The sequence below is a fragment of the Trichechus manatus genome, unplaced genomic scaffold (assembly GCF_000243295.1).
Source record: "Trichechus manatus latirostris isolate Lorelei unplaced genomic scaffold, TriManLat1.0 scaffold00048, whole genome shotgun sequence".
NCBI lineage: Eukaryota > Metazoa > Chordata > Mammalia > Sirenia > Trichechidae > Trichechus > Trichechus manatus.
The window spans coordinates 1833657-1851767 of NW_004443984.1; the positions used below are offsets into that span (position 1 = coordinate 1833657).

At 36.7% G+C, this 18111-nt stretch overlaps 1 protein-coding gene across 11 annotated transcripts in view; it reads left to right on the forward strand.

Moving 5' to 3' along the window:
• The window catches only part of EYA3 (EYA transcriptional coactivator and phosphatase 3), a 239462-nt gene that overhangs the window by 159825 nt on the left and 61526 nt on the right, over window positions 1-18111 (forward strand). For 8 of the 11 annotated variants that reach the window (XM_023732058.1, XM_023732062.1, XM_023732056.1 and 5 more), the window contains exons 4-7: window positions 1306-1385; window positions 6050-6116; window positions 8979-9115; window positions 15664-15801. In XM_023732058.1, the coding sequence (XP_023587826.1) occupies window positions 1306-1385; window positions 6050-6116; window positions 8979-9115; window positions 15664-15801 (422 nt within the window). Of the gene's footprint in view, window positions 1-173; window positions 398-1305; window positions 1386-6049; window positions 6117-8978; window positions 9116-15663; window positions 15802-18111 lie in introns of all 11 variants that reach the window. The other 3 variants (XM_023732064.1, XM_023732063.1, XM_004377044.3) reach the window with 2 other exon arrangements.

The window sequence follows — 18111 nt, forward strand, 5'->3', positions numbered from 1 at the left end:
CAAAATATACCAGAAAAAGGAAACTTTATTTGAATATTAGAGGTCAGTTTCAGAAATGTTACGAGAGCTTTAAGAATTTTGGCACTGTATTTTTATATAAATAATATTTCATTTTTAAATTTTGCTGTGTAGAAACTACTCTCATCTTTGATTAGTCAGTCTTATCTTTCCAGATGTATGGAACCGCTCCTGCAATGTCCTCCACCTCTCCCTAGAGTGTAGAAGAGCAAAGCAGATTTCTTTCCAGGGAACATGAATGTGGGAAGGATGCCTGAGCTGGGAAGAAGTTGTAACATAATAATAATAGCTACCCTTATGTTGTGCTTATTATGTTCTAGTCTCTGCTCTAAGTACTTTTCATACATTAACTCATTAATCCCCAGAACAACCCTATGAGGTAGGTTCTGTTATTATCCCCACTTGACAGATGAAGAATTTGGGGTAGAGAGAGATTCAATGACTTGCCTGAGGTCATAGAGCTAATTACTGGCAGAGTGGAATAAGAATTCTAGCAGTCTGGCTCTAGAATCTGTACTCTTAACCATTACGCTATAGTGGTAGTTGAGAGAATAAGTGGAGAGTGGAAAGTATGGTAGAAGGAAAAGGGAGAACATTGTGAGGGACAAAAGTTAGAATAATCTCCATTCCATAATTTGAGTGAGACTCTTCCCAGCATCAAAGTAGCTAATATAATGATTTGTCCTCCCATTTTACATAGTTTACCTTTCGCAATTTCTCTTAATTTTCCTTATAAGTTTTAAAAAAAAGAAAATGTTGCTTAGTCTTGAGTATAATATATAGTTAAGTTTTTATTGGGGGAGGGGAGAAATGCAGTGAAATGAACCATTTCAAGGGTTCAGAACCCCTCCTTGCAAGAAACCATGTGTAATCTGAAAAAACTCAAGTGATTCTGGTTTGTAGCTGATTGAGAGTCACCTGTCTAAAATCATCTGCCTGCTTTCCTGTGGTACTTTGGAAACAAAGTGACAGGGCAGTATTTCAGGTGTTGTAGAATTTTTCTTTTACCATATGGTCTTTAAAGAAAATCTGACTTGCCTGTGGCTTAACTGGAGTTTCTGAGATACAAAAACTGAAGGGGTCTGGAGATACGAGAAACCGCAGAATGCCGAGGATGCTAGCCCTGGGCCTAACTCTTCAAGTAGCTGCTAAAAACCAAAAATGAAAATATCATGAAGATTTACCTTGCCTCTTACATATAGCCTAGGAGAAAGTGGGTTTGATTTTATCACTTTTAGCAGTGCAGCAATCAGTCAGGGGCTAATGTATTCATTTTGGTTCTCCCAGTCAAGTAAGCAACCCAGAAGTCAGTGATCAGAAACCGGAAACTTCAAGCCTTGCTTCAAACCTTACCATGTCAGAGGAGAGTAAGTACTATATTCTGTGCATGATAGAAGAGGCATTCCTATAACCAGGTGATGCTGTTCTTTTATAATTGGTTTTCACTGATCGCCTTGTTTGTCCTAGAATATCCAGAAGGCTTTCCTGCCCTCGTGGGTGTGTTCGTTCATCCTTGTGCTCTCCTATTAGCTTTGTTGACATATAGCTGAGGAACAGAATCACATGGAATCACATTTGGTGATTTCATTTTTGTTTTGAGGTTGGATGTTCTAAAGGTAATAGTGCCTTACTCAAAATTAGAAAAGTTTGTGGGCCAACTCCCAACTGCTGCTACAAAGGACTTGATATTTTCCCACCTTTCTGATTATCAAATGATTCCGCCTATCAGTCTAGGACAAAAAAAGAAAAAGCAATCCCCCAAAAGCCCAAGAATGATATTAGGCCTGAGGTAGATCCAGCTTAATAAGATACACTCTCCCTCACTTGCCAACCCTCACTCTTCTAGAGAACGGTTATTATATTCATTCATTAGACAAAAATTTGTAGTGCTCTGATTTTTCTTGTGGAAACACAGGCTTTGTCTCGCATACCTGCTTACTCTGCCAAATTGTCTCCACAGGGCACATAGTCCTCCCTGAAATTAAATTGCTGTGCCCTTCCATATTTTACCACATACTTTCAAAGAATAAATTTGTGTAGGACACTTACAAAAGGGGAGGGAGGTAAAGCACTTGTTCTTGGGAAAATTTTTTTTCTCTTAAGACAGTTATTCTTAACCTTATTTATACTTCCAATTATTAAAAACAGGTATGAGTCTTTTTTTTTAAAGGTATACTTGAGTTCTATATACTATTTCCTCAAAAATGATTCTATTCCAGTAGTTCTCAAACTTTTAGCATTCATGAGAATCATCTGGAGTGCTTGTTTGTAATACAGAATTCCGCCTCACCTTCAGAGATTATCATTCAGTAGATCTGATATGGGGAGTCTGCGTTTTTAAGAAGTTAGCTTGGTGATTCTGATGCACGTGGTCCATACTGTTGAAAAGTGCTCCAATCAGTGGAAAGTGTCTCTAATTTCTTGAATGTCCCATGCATCCCCAAGAAAAAAGTCTGTTACCTAAAATCCCATAATCCACAAACTTTAGGGCCGGGAAGTAAGTTGAGTCTTCTTGCTCCTTCCAAATAATTTCTTTTTTTCCTTTGGAAACTCTAGTTCCTTTGAAGTCTATATCTTTACTTCCCCCATCTGTCCTTTTTACCTCAGACTGAACTGCCAATCATTCTGCTCCTTAAAGACTAGATCCTCTCTGTTTTCTTCTCTATCCATACTCTTATTCTTGGTGCTTTCAACATCCATGTGATTGACCTGTCCAACACCCATCATATCCTTCTTGTCTTCATTTCCCTTCTTATTCAGCATAGATTGCATTGTCCTTTATAGTAATCACTCCCTTACAAATACCCTCAATAACTTTGCCCCTTGTACTCTCCTTACTAAACCCCAGTCCTGTTTTAACCCAATTCTCTACCTTTTCCATACGTGCATTCAAATAGCTAAACATTATTAGGTAAAATTATATACCTAGCTGACTAGTTACACCTTAGTCATAATCACAGGACCTCAACTGGACATTCAACATGCTTGGAAATCCTACTGCATTTTTCTAATGAGTTTTGCCTTTTAGTATTACATACCACCTCTTCTTTCAAAGCACCCATACTCACTCACCTATCCGCACTTTCAGCTAATGACTGTTTCTCAAATAGAAGCTGCCACATAGGAAACTCCCTTTTATTCCACCATAACCAGATCTTCAAACCTACCTGTGTTTGTACCTGTGTTTTATTGCTTCTTTCTTGTAAGAATGGAAATAATATTCTTGCTCCTGTCAAAGGCAAGGCCTTTTCTTTATATTCCATATCCTATTCCCTCTTGCCTCCAAGGACCTTGGTACTATAGTTACCCTACCACCACTCCTGTATCATCACTTTCTTCTCTTCTTAATCCTTTTTGTCAGTAAAGAGACATGCACTAGTATCTGTCATGTTAAAAACCTTCCCTTGGCTCCTCATCCCCCACTAGTTATAGACCTTCTATTTGTTCCATGATACACTAGAACCTCTGGAAAGAGTTGTCCTCACTTGCTTTCTCACAGATCTCATTCACTGTTCAACCGTCTCAAATTTAGCTTGTATACCCACCATTCCAATGAAAGTCTCTTGTCAAGGTCATCAGTGACTTTTATGTTGCCAGTTCTAGTAGACATTTCTCTCTCCTCATATTCTGCCTCTCACCACTTTTTCTCCCACCTCTCTTCTTTATGAGCTCTTCTTCTCTCTCTGAACTCTGAATGTTGGCAGGCCTCAGGGCTTGCTTCCAGGCCATCATCTTTTCTCTTTCTACATCCTCCCATCCATTAATTCCCATTGCCATCAAGTCAAATCTGACTCAATAGTGACCCTATGGTACAGAGTAGAACTGCCTCACAGGGTTTCCAAGGCTGTAAATCTTTACGGAAGCAGACTGCCACATCTTTCTCCCGCTCAGCAGCTGGTGGATTTGAACTGCTGACCTTTCGGTTAGCAGCCAAGCGCTTAACCACTGCGCCCCGAGGGCTCCATTATTTTAAATATGTACATTGTTAACGAATCCCAAATTTATATTTCCAGCCTGACTTCTCCCCTGCATTCCAGATTTGTGTATCCATCTGCCCATTTGATAATCTCCATTTGGATGGCTAAAAGGAAAGTCAGACTTAAAATAAAGAGCTGTTGATTGATTCCCTTGTTGTTGTTGTAGTTGTTAGGTGCAGTCCAGTCAATTCTGACACATAGCAACCATAGGTTACATATTAGAACTGCCCCCATAGGGTTTTCTAGACTGTAATCTTTATGGGAGCAGATTGCCACGTCTTTCTCCCATGGAGCTGCTGGGTAGGTTCAAACCACCAACCTTGAGGATTCTCTTAAAGCCCATCAAGTCTGTCCTTCCAAACTTCCCCATCTTAGAAGTAGCATGACTACCCTCTAGTGATTCAAGCTAAAAACCTGGAATTCATCTTGTATTCCTGTTTTCCTCATTCCCCACATTGAAATCCATCAGAATGTCCTGTCAGTTTTACCTTCAGAATTTATCTCAAGTTCTTTCATTTCACTTCATCTCTACTGCTGCTACTCTAGTGGAAGCCAGTATATTACTTGAGCCTCCTGTTGTATAATAGCAAAATATGCCTTGACCCTTTATAATCCTTTCGTAGTTCCCAGTTACTACAAAGATCAAGGTTCATTCATTCTCTAGAGATGTAAAAATTGGCCTAAATCACCCAGAATGTTTTGTCAGTTTCTTCTAGAATTAAATTAAATTGGTGGAGGAGTAGAGTTTTGGATTTTTTAAAGTACCTGTCAGCAGAGAAGGAATCATCATTCAAATGAGCTTACTGTACATGCTTTGTGAAGGATGATAAGAACTTTAGATCTAATTGATATCTCTTTCATTTTTATCAATTATCGTAGACATTTATAATGCCATCAAGTCAAATCTGACTCAGTAGTGACCCAAGAGGATGCAGTAGAACTGCCCCACAGTTCTATAATGAATGTAATCTACACATTTCTAATAATTATTTATAAAGAGCTGAAACAATGGCCTTGGGTGAGACCTTCTATAATAAACATATAGGTGTCGATTTGTCTCACTGTTGGGTATGAATTGACCCCTCATCTGCTCTTGACTAAGATGCCCTGTTAGGGTCAGGCACTCCTTCAGGGAACCCAGCTAAACATAAAGTTTACCCCTAGTCCTTATTCACAGTAAAGTGAGCTCCTTTATAGATGTTGAAGGAAGTTCTTGAACAGTTCAGGAGTCTGGTGCAAGCTCACTATGATGTAACTGTCTACAACATGGATTGAAATAGCGCCTAATGAATAGGATTCTGCTACCTGTCAAACATGAGTCAAATGTTTACAGCATTTAAATCCCAAATGAAATCATAGAGGGGCAGACCTTCACAGCAGCTATTGTGGTTGAAATCAGTGTCAGGAGGGCACTGGCTGGGAAAGTCTTTTTACCTGATGGGTTGTCAGGGCGTCACCTCAGTTCCTCAGATCCTTCTCTGCTTTGCCAAACCTTAACAGAGCCTTTACTACAAAGCTTAAAAATAGTAGTATAGAATTGTACTTGCATCTGTTCTGCTGATGATTATACACAGCGGTAGCTACAGCTTTCTAACAAGATGGGGTACTGTCCTCAAGTCTGTCTTCCTGCAAATCATTCTTATAGCCTTTACTCACCATACAGTAAGCACCCAAAGAATGAATAAGCTGAAGCATAATGTGCTTTCCTAAATAGATGATCTTTTTAAGTTTGCCTGTGAACACAGCTTATAGCTTAAGAGGTTGCTTCATCTTGGTTTTAGATCAGGCATGAGTGATGGGTAGAGCTCAATTGGTACCAATCTTCAGCTCTTTTCCATATCCCCCCACATTTTACCTTCTTTTGCTGTCTCTAAAAGACTATAAACAGGTTGTTAGAACAGTGAGGTGTTTTCTAATAGTCTTTCTAAATTTCTGATGTCTAAGCTTTATTTTGTTATTTAGTTTGAAAGACTGTACAGTGAGATATACAATTTTCCCATTTCATTTTTGAAATGTTCTAATTTTTTTACCTGATGATGTTATCTTTCTTTCAGTTATGACATGCACCGATTACATCCCTCGCTCATCCAATGATTATACCTCACAAATGTATTCTGCAAAGTAAGTTGAATAATTATTTCTAAAATCTCTATGCTTTTTCACTAGGCTCTTTGCAAAATTTAATTTGGTATTTAATTTCTTTTCACCTCCCTTGTCCCTACTCCAACTTTTTATTCCTTCTAAATATAGAGTCTATGTAACATCCCTTTAAAAAGCAGGTGGTTTCCTGGAATAGATCACTATTACCCAGGAGCTCACTCTAAGTGAGTAGGCACTGAAAATGCAAAATAGTGTTAGTGATCAAAGCTTATCACTGCTTGACCTCTAATTATTCTTTCCTCTACCTTGACAGACAGATCAATAAAAACAGTTCAGGCTAGCCTCAGACTGAGACTTCTCAGCCTAATCTGTGTTCAGTTTCTTGTTTGAGGGATGTCCTCAAAGTAGGGCTGGGCTTAAAGTAAGACAGATTTAGTAGGTTGAAGTCACTTAAGAGACAATGTTTTAAGTCTTCATGGGCTAAGATCAACATGTAGGGTCAACCAAGTTACTCAAGATAGATAAGTTCAGAACAGTGTGAACACCAAGCTACTAATTGTACATTTATAAACAGCTGGCCTATACATACATAGATACGTGCAAATGTGATTATTAAACCTCGATATATACATACGTGCTTACATCTGCAGGATACATAAAGAAATTGTTAGCAGGAGTAAAGGATGCCGAAGGGCTGAAATGAAAAGGAAACTGGTATTTGTTTCCTTTTCGTACCTTCTGAATTTTGTATCCATTAAAAAATAAACATTAAAAAGTCAACTCAGTAAGTCCTCCAAATTCTAATCTGGTATTAACACTAATAGTGTCCTTGGGCCAATAACTTTTGTAGGGTTTTCCTCTTTTGCGAAAATGACTATACCTACTCTCTAGAACCATTATGAAAGAATTAGATAATAAATGTGAAAGTACTTTGAGCTATAATGACACTATATGAAAAAGGATATTATGATCTTTAACATATATGGATCTTAAATCCAGGGGTGAATTATCCAATAGGCAAGATAAATACGGTACCAGATCATCTGTAGTGAACAATTTCACATTTTTTCATACATCAGAGATTCTGCATCTAGATATGGCAGGCATCTGTCTTTCTCCCAACCCCACAGTACTTCCTACAGAATCAAAGCCTCTTCAGATTTACAATCCCTGACAGGGCGAATGACCCAGAAAGCAAGGTAAGCACGGGCTTAATTGTGCTTGCTTACTAACTGGCCACTACAGATTACTAAGTAAGCACAGGTAAGCCTGTGCTTACCTGTGCTTACTGGGTAATCTGCCCCTGCTTAAATCCGTTTGAGATGATTAAGATTTTAAATTGTTCCCATGTGACTTGAGTCACAACTGCAACCTGAACTATTTCCTGGACTCACATATGGCTAAAAAATGTAGAGATTTTCAAATTTATTCCCTTAGAATCTACTGAGAAGAGAATATGTTGCATATTCTAAATTCATTTATTCATTCAAAAAATATTTACATAACACTACATTCAGGACACCTTATTATCTGTACCTTCTGTCTTAATTCAAACCCTCCCTACCACTTAATCTGAGCCATTACATTATAATAGTTTTTTAACTGGACTTCCATTTCTAATTTCTTTCCCCTCTAATCCATTCCTCAAAGCAATGTCATGTTAATGGTCCTTAAAGAAAAGCTCTGATCTTGTCACTCTTTGCTTAAATATTTTAGTGGCTCCCAGTTTCAGACTTGTCTGAACTCTTGTAGCCTGGCATTCAAGGTCTTTGCTATCTATTTTTATAGCTTTCTTTTGAAACTTCTCTTGATATAATCTATGCTCGCTGCAGGCTGAAGCCCTTGCTTTCTTTCCTCTGTACTTATGCTAAGGTATTTTTCCCCTTGCCAGGCCTTTCTCTTTTTTAAGAACACCCTTTTTCTAATTTCTTCACATCCTGTCTGCTCACTTCAGAAGTTCACATGCCATTTCTTTGTAGCCTTCCTTCATTCTTCTCTTCCGTAAAGCTGAAAAAGAATCTTTTTTCCCGTCTGTAACACTAACCCCCTTCCCCAGTATCTTGTTGTTATGACTCATATGGCATATAAAGCACATTCTTTCTTGCATTATAATTTCAATATAACCCACCAAATAAAGTAACTGGTGTCTAAAAATTTAGCACATGAAATGTGAGACCATCTTACTGCGTAGATGTAATGACCAGGTCAGCTAGTTCATCTAAATTCCCAGGGGTGTCACTGCTGAATTTACATCCCTAGGTATCCCTAGTGTACTTGGCACCAACTAGTAGCAGTGTGCTCTGGCTTAAGTATCAGTGCATGGATTTTCCTGTCGACCTGGCTCCTGTATTATAAGCTTGATCTGGAAACTGAGGCCTAACCCTTCCCCAGTTTTATGATGGGTTTCTCCACCAGCCTTGCCCCTTTTTTTCTAGTCCCACTCTCTCTCTCAGAATTTTAGTTTGCCCTGGGGACTAGGTGGAGAATGAGCAAATTGTCAATCCTGTTCTATCCAATTTCCTGTTATTTAGGATTTTATTCTGTATGTAGACATAAGGGTGTAAACAAATTTAATCCATCCTTGTATCTCACATAGGGCCTTGCGTGCAGTAGCAATCTACAAATGTTTATAGGATAATAATTGGACCTTGGGAGGATGTTTGAAATTATTAAAATTTCCATAACATTATTCCTTAGGTAGATGATAGAACATGAAAAAGAGAAAAGGGTTCTATTTTGTGACCATAGCAAGAGCCATTTTATGGGGTAGGTCAGCCTCCCTGTTGCTGATTCCTTGCTGTTAGTGGTATTAGCCATTTTCCCTGTTTCTCATTACTAAAATAAATCACACATAAAGGTTTTTGTTTTCTTGAACTTTTCTAGACCGTATGCACATATCCTCTCAGTTCCTGTTTCGGAAACTGCTTATCCTGGGCAGACTCAGTACCAGACGCTACAGCAGTCTCAGCCCTATGCTGTCTACCCTCAGGCAACCCAAACATACGGACTACCTCCTTTTGGTAAGGCATCCTATTTTAAGCAGTTTCTAGGAATGTTGATTTTATCCCCTAGAAATGTCCGTCTTTCCCCCAAAGGCAAGCAAGCATGGCTGACCTCGGGGAGCTGAGAAACGAGTTGTTCTCTGCACAGCATGTACTCGGTTATAGGTGTGGTGAAAGTTGGGCAGGAACTTTCCAACAGCGTGTTCGCTAAATGTAATATAAAACTACACCTTTTCAATACACATTTATTTATCCACCAAAATTTAGCTCTTTCCAAGGTACTGAGTCTCAACTCTGCAGTTGGAATCCTTAAGTGTTTAGAAAACTCTTTGAGGAATAACTATTGATTAGACTTTGTATGTAATGTGGTACCATGTTTAGGTAAGCATAATGTATTTTAAGGTGGGTAATTTCTTGATGATACCAGGTGGAGTAAATCTCTAGCTAGAATATACCTCATAGTTTGCTCTCTCTTATTTTTTGCCAGTTTCTTCCTATCCCCTCTTATTCCCAAACTCTGATCAAATTGTTTGCTCTGCTGAAACAGAAAGTCATCTTAGAATGGGAGAAATCCAAATTTTCTATAACCTTATCATGTACATAGGGAGTTTTGTTTATTGGTTTTAGGTATCTTGAATATGAACTATAAATTAGAGTGATTTACCAGAAGTCAGTTTGAGGTTATTTGGATAGTTAATATCTGCACTGATTTTTCTCTGAGTGTATAAGTAGATAGGTAGATGCAGTGTGCTTTATTGCCCTTTCCCTGCTTTCCTAGAATTGGTGTCAGAAATTGAGAGAATACTGTATTATTTTTAAGTTGAAAAAATTGAAAGAATGTTGTATTTTTCTTTTAAAATATACAATATGTTAATAAAGTCATATTTCTGTAGATTTTACTGAAGCAAGCCAGGAATTAGAAAAATCTTTAAAACAGATAACCACAGATTCTGGATGTATAATTGCCGCTTGCTTTTGGTTTCTACATTCCTACTTCTCCTGGCCCATTTGGATAGTCTTTTATGACAGTGACAGCTTTCTTACTTTTAGGCTTGTTAGCATTCCTTGGCTCCTGGTGATTGTTAGAAACAAAAATTGGGTGTTACATATATTGACAGTGGTAGTTGATAACTTCATGAGAGAAGGGAGACAGAAATTCTTTTGTTTCTCCCATTTACACATGCATGCCTCCATGCCTGTCAATACCAGCCAATTTACTAAATCTTGTATTTGTGGTATATTTAACCTGCCAAGACTGAGTAGTCCTTTTGGAAAGGGAATCCTTTGTGAATATGTTTGTGTTTGTTTATTTTTGTGTATATTAAAGCTAATTTTTCAACAGCTGGCTATAATAATAGGCTAGCAATTATGAAATAAGAATTGTTTTTATTTTTTCTTACCTTCTGTTTTGATTTGCATTCAATTAGCAAACCCAACGCCTTTTATGACATTATTGAATAGTTGATCATTCTTCTGTTCAGTATTAAATAAATCTCCTATTTTACTTCTGAACTCAATTTATAGGATACCAAATACAGTGCCACAGACATATAGGTCCTATATATTATGGTATTTTTTATGATCACTGCATTCCCTTGTATTAAATAAAAGGAAAGAAAGAAAATTCTGTAAAGTAGACATCTCTGTTTTAAAAATTGGAAGGAAACAGTGTTTATATTATGAAGAAATATTACTAACAACAGGCTGCCTTAGTAATCTGCTTTGGGTTTTTTTTTGTATTTGGGGGCAAGGGAGGTTTGTGTTTCATAAATTCCTCTGTCAGAAATTCAGAGAGATAATCATTAGCTTGATTTGACTTTAAATAATGTGTGAGACTTACTGTAGAGATATTTAGATTGGAGTAAATGTGAATGAGTCTCTGGGTGGCGCAATGGTTAAGTGCTTGCCCATATTGGCAGTACGACTATACCAGCCACTCCTTGGAAACCCTATGGGGCTGTTGTGTTCTGTCCTATAGGGTCGCTATGAATTGGAATCAACTCAACGGCAACTGTATTGGTTTTTGGACCATACCAGGTAGAACACTAAGAATAAGTAATTTACACTTTTCATTATTGTGCCATTTAATCCTCAGAACAGTTTTATGAGGTAAGCAGTAGCATTAATTATCCCTTTTTGTAGATGAGGAAACTGAGGTTTAGATGAATTAGGTAACTAGCCCGAGGTCATGCTATTAGTAAACGTCTGGGATTAGAATTGAACCCAGATTGATTTAATTCCAGAGGTGCTCATAAATTTAGATCTGTTGCAAAAATATGGTCTCAGAGTTGAGCTTGAAATTAAAAACTTCATCCTCTTGAAGAGTGGGGAAAAGACTAGAATAAATCTAGAAAAGAATATCTTATAAAAAAAATCTTTAAAAAGTAGAGGAATAGTGGTCATATTCTTTTCAAAGCTATATAGAAATGAGGTGGGGTGGCAGGAAGGGGATTAGAAGTTTAACTTCCAGTGATCTGAATGAAGGAATTATGTGTGTGGAGAGGGCACTCATTTATTTTTAATGACTAATAAAATATGCTCTTAGTAGCCACTCTTCTAACTTATTTTAAAAGAACTTTAATGTGAGATGAAGATTTGGCAGTATGTGTCAAGAGCCTTAAAGATGTTCATACCATTTTCCTTAGTAGTTTCACTTCTAAGAATTTGTTCTGTGGTACTAATTAGAGATATCCACAAAAATTTAACCAAAATATTTGTTGCATCATTGCTTATGATAGCAAAAATTTAGAAACAACCTAAATATTGAATACCAAAGTATGTGTTAAATTGCAGTGTCTCCTTAAAATGAACAACTATGTAGCCATTATAAGTCATATTCTTAAAGTATACTTAGGGTCTTGAGACTATTTAGAATACACTCAGTATCTTATAATTGAAAAAAGCAGTATGTAAAACAAAGTATAATCTAGTCCCAATTTAGTGTTTTAAAAAAATGTATGCATATAGAATAATTTGGAAGGAAAAAATGTTAATGTTAGCAGTACACATTTGATCTCATATACCACAGAACCGTGCAAAACAAGGACGTAGTTCCCATATGCACAGGTTTTGGTTAACATGCAAAAACAAGGACTGCCTGTGTTTTGTTTCGTTTCTGTGTGGTGAGACACTGGGATTTTTTTTTTTTATACTTCCTATATTTTCTTATTTTCTATAATATACATCCATTTCTTTTATAATCAGGATAAGTAATCAGATTAAATTACTTAGTAATGTATTATTAATCTCAATCATCTATTGAATTAACAAACCAAGGTACTCTTTCATGGGCTTTTTTCCAACATTAATGTGTACTTCAATTCCTAACCCAACTTAGCTTCTCTAAAGATTCACTACCCTGGTACGTATTACTCTAAACTGAACTGCTCTGATTAGTTGGTTAGTAACATAGTGAAGTATTTGTGCTGAGAAACTTGGAAAGTTTGTGATAAAACCCCAGTGTGTGGTACAGGAGGATTACTACTCAGGGTCAGACTTCCTTTCCCATTGTTAGACCAGCTGTTGCTCCACAGCATGCTCTTGGTGCTTAAAAGTACCAGAGAAGCTTTGTAGTTGTAGGCAAAGAGCAGTGGACGAGGAGTCAGGAAACCAGGGTTTGGTTTCCTTATTTGCTGTGGGCAGTAGTGCTATACAGTCAAAGCATTTGGTCATACTAGCTATTACATAGAATTCTGGGAAGGATGATTTTAGAGGAAGATATTTATATGCTTAAAGAGTAGGGCTACAGGTCATACTGAAAGCAATGTCCACGTTGTCTTTTATTCCTCTATTTGTCATAAAATAATTATATATGAAATATCTACTTTGTGTTTTTGGCCAAAGACATTCAAAACGATCTATTCCCCTATTTGTCGTGGGCGTTTGTGCCCTAAGTTTTGACCTTATGAGAGGGACCAGTTTATAAAGACAGTTTACATAAGCTTTTAAAAATATATTAAATAATGAGACTAGCAAAGCTTCTCAGTAGATATGTTCTTATTAATAAGATAGCATTTTAGTACAAATGTAATAATAAACATGTTCATAAATCCAGCACCTTAGGTTCAGAACCTACTTTGGAAAAAAAATTGATTACACTAAATCTGAAAGTTATTAAAATGATGATTTGTTTACCGAAAAAAAAGTTATAAGCAGCCACCAAGAATCATGGCACTAATATTCACATTTCACATCATACAGTAAAACCTGCAAAAGCCAGAACCTATGTAAGATGGAAGCCTGTAAGAGCAGGAAACCTCAAATATTTTCTACTAATAGAGAGCAATAGAAAAGTGGTAAGACTGTACCCTGTCAAAGGCAGAAAACTTTTAAGACCCGGAAAAATGAGGCAGTCCTGTTGAGTGCAACTCGAGGTGACTTGATGTGTGCCAGAGTAGAACTGTGCTTCATAGGGTTTTCAGTGACTCTGATCTTTTCTTCTGAGATCCCTCTGGGTGGATTCAAATCACCAACCTTTTGGTTAGAATCCAAGCGCTTAACTGTTTGTGCCACCCAAGGACTCCTTAATTCATGGTACAAATGTTATTATTCCTCTATCTCCACAAATAATTATTTTATATGGTTAATAAACCAAACCAAAACAACCTAACCCATTGCTGTCTAGTCGATTTTGACTGATAGCGACCCTATAGGACAGAGTAGAACTGCCACATAGGGTTTCCAAGGAGAGGCTGGTAGATTGAAACTGCCAGCCTTTTGATTAGCAGTGGAACTCTTAACCTCTGTGCCACCCGGCCTCCATATAGTTAATAGATGAGGAAAAAAAATACAGCATTAGTTTTTTTAATGCCTTTACGGCTTGGAGCAAAGCATTTATTATGTCTCATTGTTGACCATTTAAGATTTTTATATCTCCTTTTACTATTCTTAAATTCACTTATCAACGAATTTGACATGTCTGAGTCACATCAAAGTATCTCAGTGCCCTGATGAAGATGGAGTCCTCATCAAAGCATTACATTTCTCATTGTATATATTATTCATTCACTGAATTCATCATCCGATCAGGGTAAATAAAATAAGCTAATGTTGAATTTGAAGCCATGGCTAACCTTGGTATTGATTTCTTACCTGAATTGTATTTGATGAACCTTCTTGGATGTAAATTTCAGCTTCAGCTGCATTCATCCAGCAACCATAACTATTTAGAGTACAGTGAACAACCAAGCATTAAGTTTTTTGTTTTTTTTTAAATAGGCTTTTGCATAGCTAAAATTATCACAGAAACTGTGAACTAAAGATCACAAGTATTTCACTCATAAAGGACATCCTTAGGCTCTCATACAGAAGCAGTTTAGTTTCATTTTAACTTTAGATTCTAGCAAGCTTTGCTTATGATTTCCTGGTTTACTGCAAATTAAAAGGGAGGTACAGCCAGAAACAGGAGATTGTCAAGAAGTAACAAATCACAGGGAAAAGACAGTGACGTAAGAACTTAAAAATCAAAGAACTGTTGAGTTCTATTTAGTGCTGATTTCGGTGTCTTCACATATCACAATAGCCTCTGGGAGTATCTCTGTAGTATCTATAACACAGCACAGTATTGATCTTTATAACAATAATTCTGAAAACCTAAACCTATATTCACTATTTCCTCTCTGCTTAAGGCAGGAAAGGATATAAATATATTTTAGAAAGATGGTTACTCAGGAGCGTTGTGATAAAAATAAAATAAAAATGAACAGCCATGATGCCTATCAATAAGAGATTGGATGTAGCATAATTTATTTAACTAATCATTGAATGTTATGCAGTTGTTTAAAAAGGGAGGATAGATTTTTATGTTCTGATACAGAAAGATGTCTTTCAGATGTATTATGTGGAAAAAGCAAGTTATGAATAGTATATATAACATGATCCCATTTTTATTTTTAAAAAAAGAAGAAAAAAAATTATTAGTAAAGGCATAGAAGAAATCTAGTGACTCTTCTCCAACCTGTTAGTGGTTAAGTTTGGATGATGGGGTTATACATGGCTTTATTTTTTCTAGGTTACATATTTCTGAAATTTTTTCATTTATAAAAATAAGCAGCTATTGTTTCCTAATTGAAAGAAACAAAGATTAACGAGCTTAAGGAGGTTGAGAAATATTTTAATATATTTTAGAAAAGTTTGGTGCTTATTTAATGGGTAAGTGAATTTTAAATTTATGTGGAATGTCTCCCATCTTGACAATGCAGCATAAGTGATTTATCACTATACATGAACATCAAGCACTCTTTATGACATATACTCCAGTTGGGTGTTAGTAGCTCATTCTCTGAACCCTGGTCAGTTTCTCCCAACCACTGAAATAAGCTTATATACCGTAAATATCACTATTGAGGTTTTTGGCAAAATTTTTGTTTCTATGGCTCCATCCCCCAGTTCTTTGAAAGTGTATTTGCTTGTGGTATATTACAAGTGGGAGAATCAGTAATTTTCTCTTACAAGCAAATTTATTTTTAAGGTTTAGATTTTAAACCTACTGACTGATACTTGCAAGCATAACCATGCTCTTCAGTCCCCGTGTATTGTTTGTAATTGGTCCAATTTATCTGATTCAGGTGCATTGTGGCCAGGTATGAAACCTGAAAGTGGTTTAATTCAGACTCCATCTCCAAGTCAACACAGTGTTCTTACCTGCACTACAGGGTTAACCACAAGCCAGCCAAGCCCAGCACATTATTCTTATCCCATTCAAGGTAAATAGGCATGGTTGTGTGTTTTTTTGTTTTTGTTGTGTTTTTTTTTTCAGTCTACCTGTATCTCCAAACAAATTGGATAATACAGGAGCTCTTTCTTCTAAAATAAAAGGGGGTGAGATTTGCATTTGTGCATGCCTTTTGTGTTCTGCAAACCAGAGCCAAGGAGTGTGGTTCCTAAGTAGTTTATCTCTTTAATGTGAGCTGCTTCGAATGTGAGAATTGAAGCCTTGCCTTTTGCATGTTGACGTCCGGAAAACCTCTCTTATTTTGCGCTAGTCTGTTCTCAGTAGCACTATTAATGAGCAGAAGACTTCATGACTTCTCTTATGTGAAGTCCAAATTGTCAGAGTGGTATGTGAGAGAGTGTGCTGCTTTGAGAGATGTGTGCTGCGTTTCTGCTGTGATTTTGTTACACACTCATCCCATATACCTCTTTTTTTTTTTTTTTTTCCCTCTTGTTGTTCTTGGTGAGAGCTTTTCTTTTGGTAAAAAAGCTGTCTTGTTTCTGTTTTGTGATGAAAAGTATAACATTAGAACTTGAATTCTAAATATCTCTGCCTTCCCATTCTTCCTGTAAAAGGTTAGAATTATGACAGGACCATTAGGGGAAAAAGTCAAAGAAATTCAAAAGGCAATATGGAATGAAACCCCTCCTGACCCCCTAATCCAGTGCAGGCGGTTTGTCATTGCTCAGATTGTCTGTTAATGTCCTGGCTTGTCATCTGTTTCTTTTCTTCTGATTTCTCCCAGCTTTTAAGTTTTATTCTTTATAAAATGGGTGTTAGAGGAATGAGGATGGAACAACAAAAACTTATGTGGGATGGTCTTAAATATGAACTTTGTGATGGGAAAAATTGATGCAGATTAGATTAAACAAAATATTTTGCTTTTCAGTTTCAGTTGGTTTCAGTTAAATGATTGAGGACCACATCTGCTTGGTCCAATGAAAGCAGAACTAGTCACTGCATTCGTAAGACCTTGCTCTGAGCTATCTTTATCTCCTGCTGTTTACAAAGTCTCTCTTTCTTATTTATTTTCCCTTCTTTCTCTGTCCCCTCCCCCTTTTTTCTTCCTAAAATGGGAACAAATCAGGAGGGGAAAAGCTCAAGAGCATGACTTACTTTGTCTTCTCCATTCCTCCTTTCATTTTGATACGTGTTTCTCTAGGTTGATAGGCCTTTTGAGTCCAACTACAGAACCACAGAAAAATCTAATAGTCAGGTTCCTTATAAATAGATATAATCACAGCCAGGTAGTGAGTAAAGAGCAAGGGGTTCACTTCTTTTACATTAATAACCCTTTACAGAGGTGTAGAAACCTCCACTCCTCTGTAGTTGTATATTGAATTTGAGGAGGCTGATAGCCATGCTTACTTCTCTCTCCCTGTAAAGCAAGAGAGGAACCACCTCTTGGGGTCTTTAGCGACCTGTTGCTTTAAAGGGATCGTGAAAATATCCCTTAAATTTCATTAACTACTATCCTAACTTGTTATCTGTTAGTGCATTTTTTCCCTTTTGCTGGGTTATTTTGTTAATAATGATAATTGCTGGTAATTATTAAGTGCTTACTACGTACCTAACATTGTTCTAAGCAACGGGTAGATTTACGTATGTAATCTTCACAACAACCCTATGAGGGAAGCACTGTTATTAACCTCATTTTACAGATGGGGAACCTGAGGCATGAAAAGTTAAATAACTTGTCCAAGGTTACAGAGTTAGTAAATAATAAGTCAGAATGTAAACTGGGACAGTCTGACTCCAGAGCATGAACACAATATACTGTTTCCTAACACTCTTTCGTTTCCAACTAGATTATTCCTCCTGCTTATTTTCTTTCTCTTTTTTCTCTAAACTTAACATTATTTGCTTTCTTGTTTCCTGTTTGCCCGTTTCTATCATTAAAATATTCAATGTGAGACTCTTTGGATTTTCCTTTATTTGTGATTTTTTTTAATTACTTTTTATTTTTTTTATTATTGTACTTCAGGTGAAGGCTTACAAAACAAAGTTTCTCATGAAACAGTAGTACACATATTGTTTTATGACATTGGTTAACAACCCCATAACACATCAACCCTCTAACTTCTCAACCTTTTTTTTTGGTGAAAATACACATAGCCAAAGATACACAGTTTCAAAAATTTCTACTTGCACAGTTCAGTGACATTGACTACGCTCTTCCAGTTGTGCTGCTATTCTCACTTAAGACAAAGGCTTACAGAACAAAATAGTTTCTCATTTAACAGTTACTACACATGTTGCCCTATGACAATGATTAACAATCTCACAACACATCAACAATATC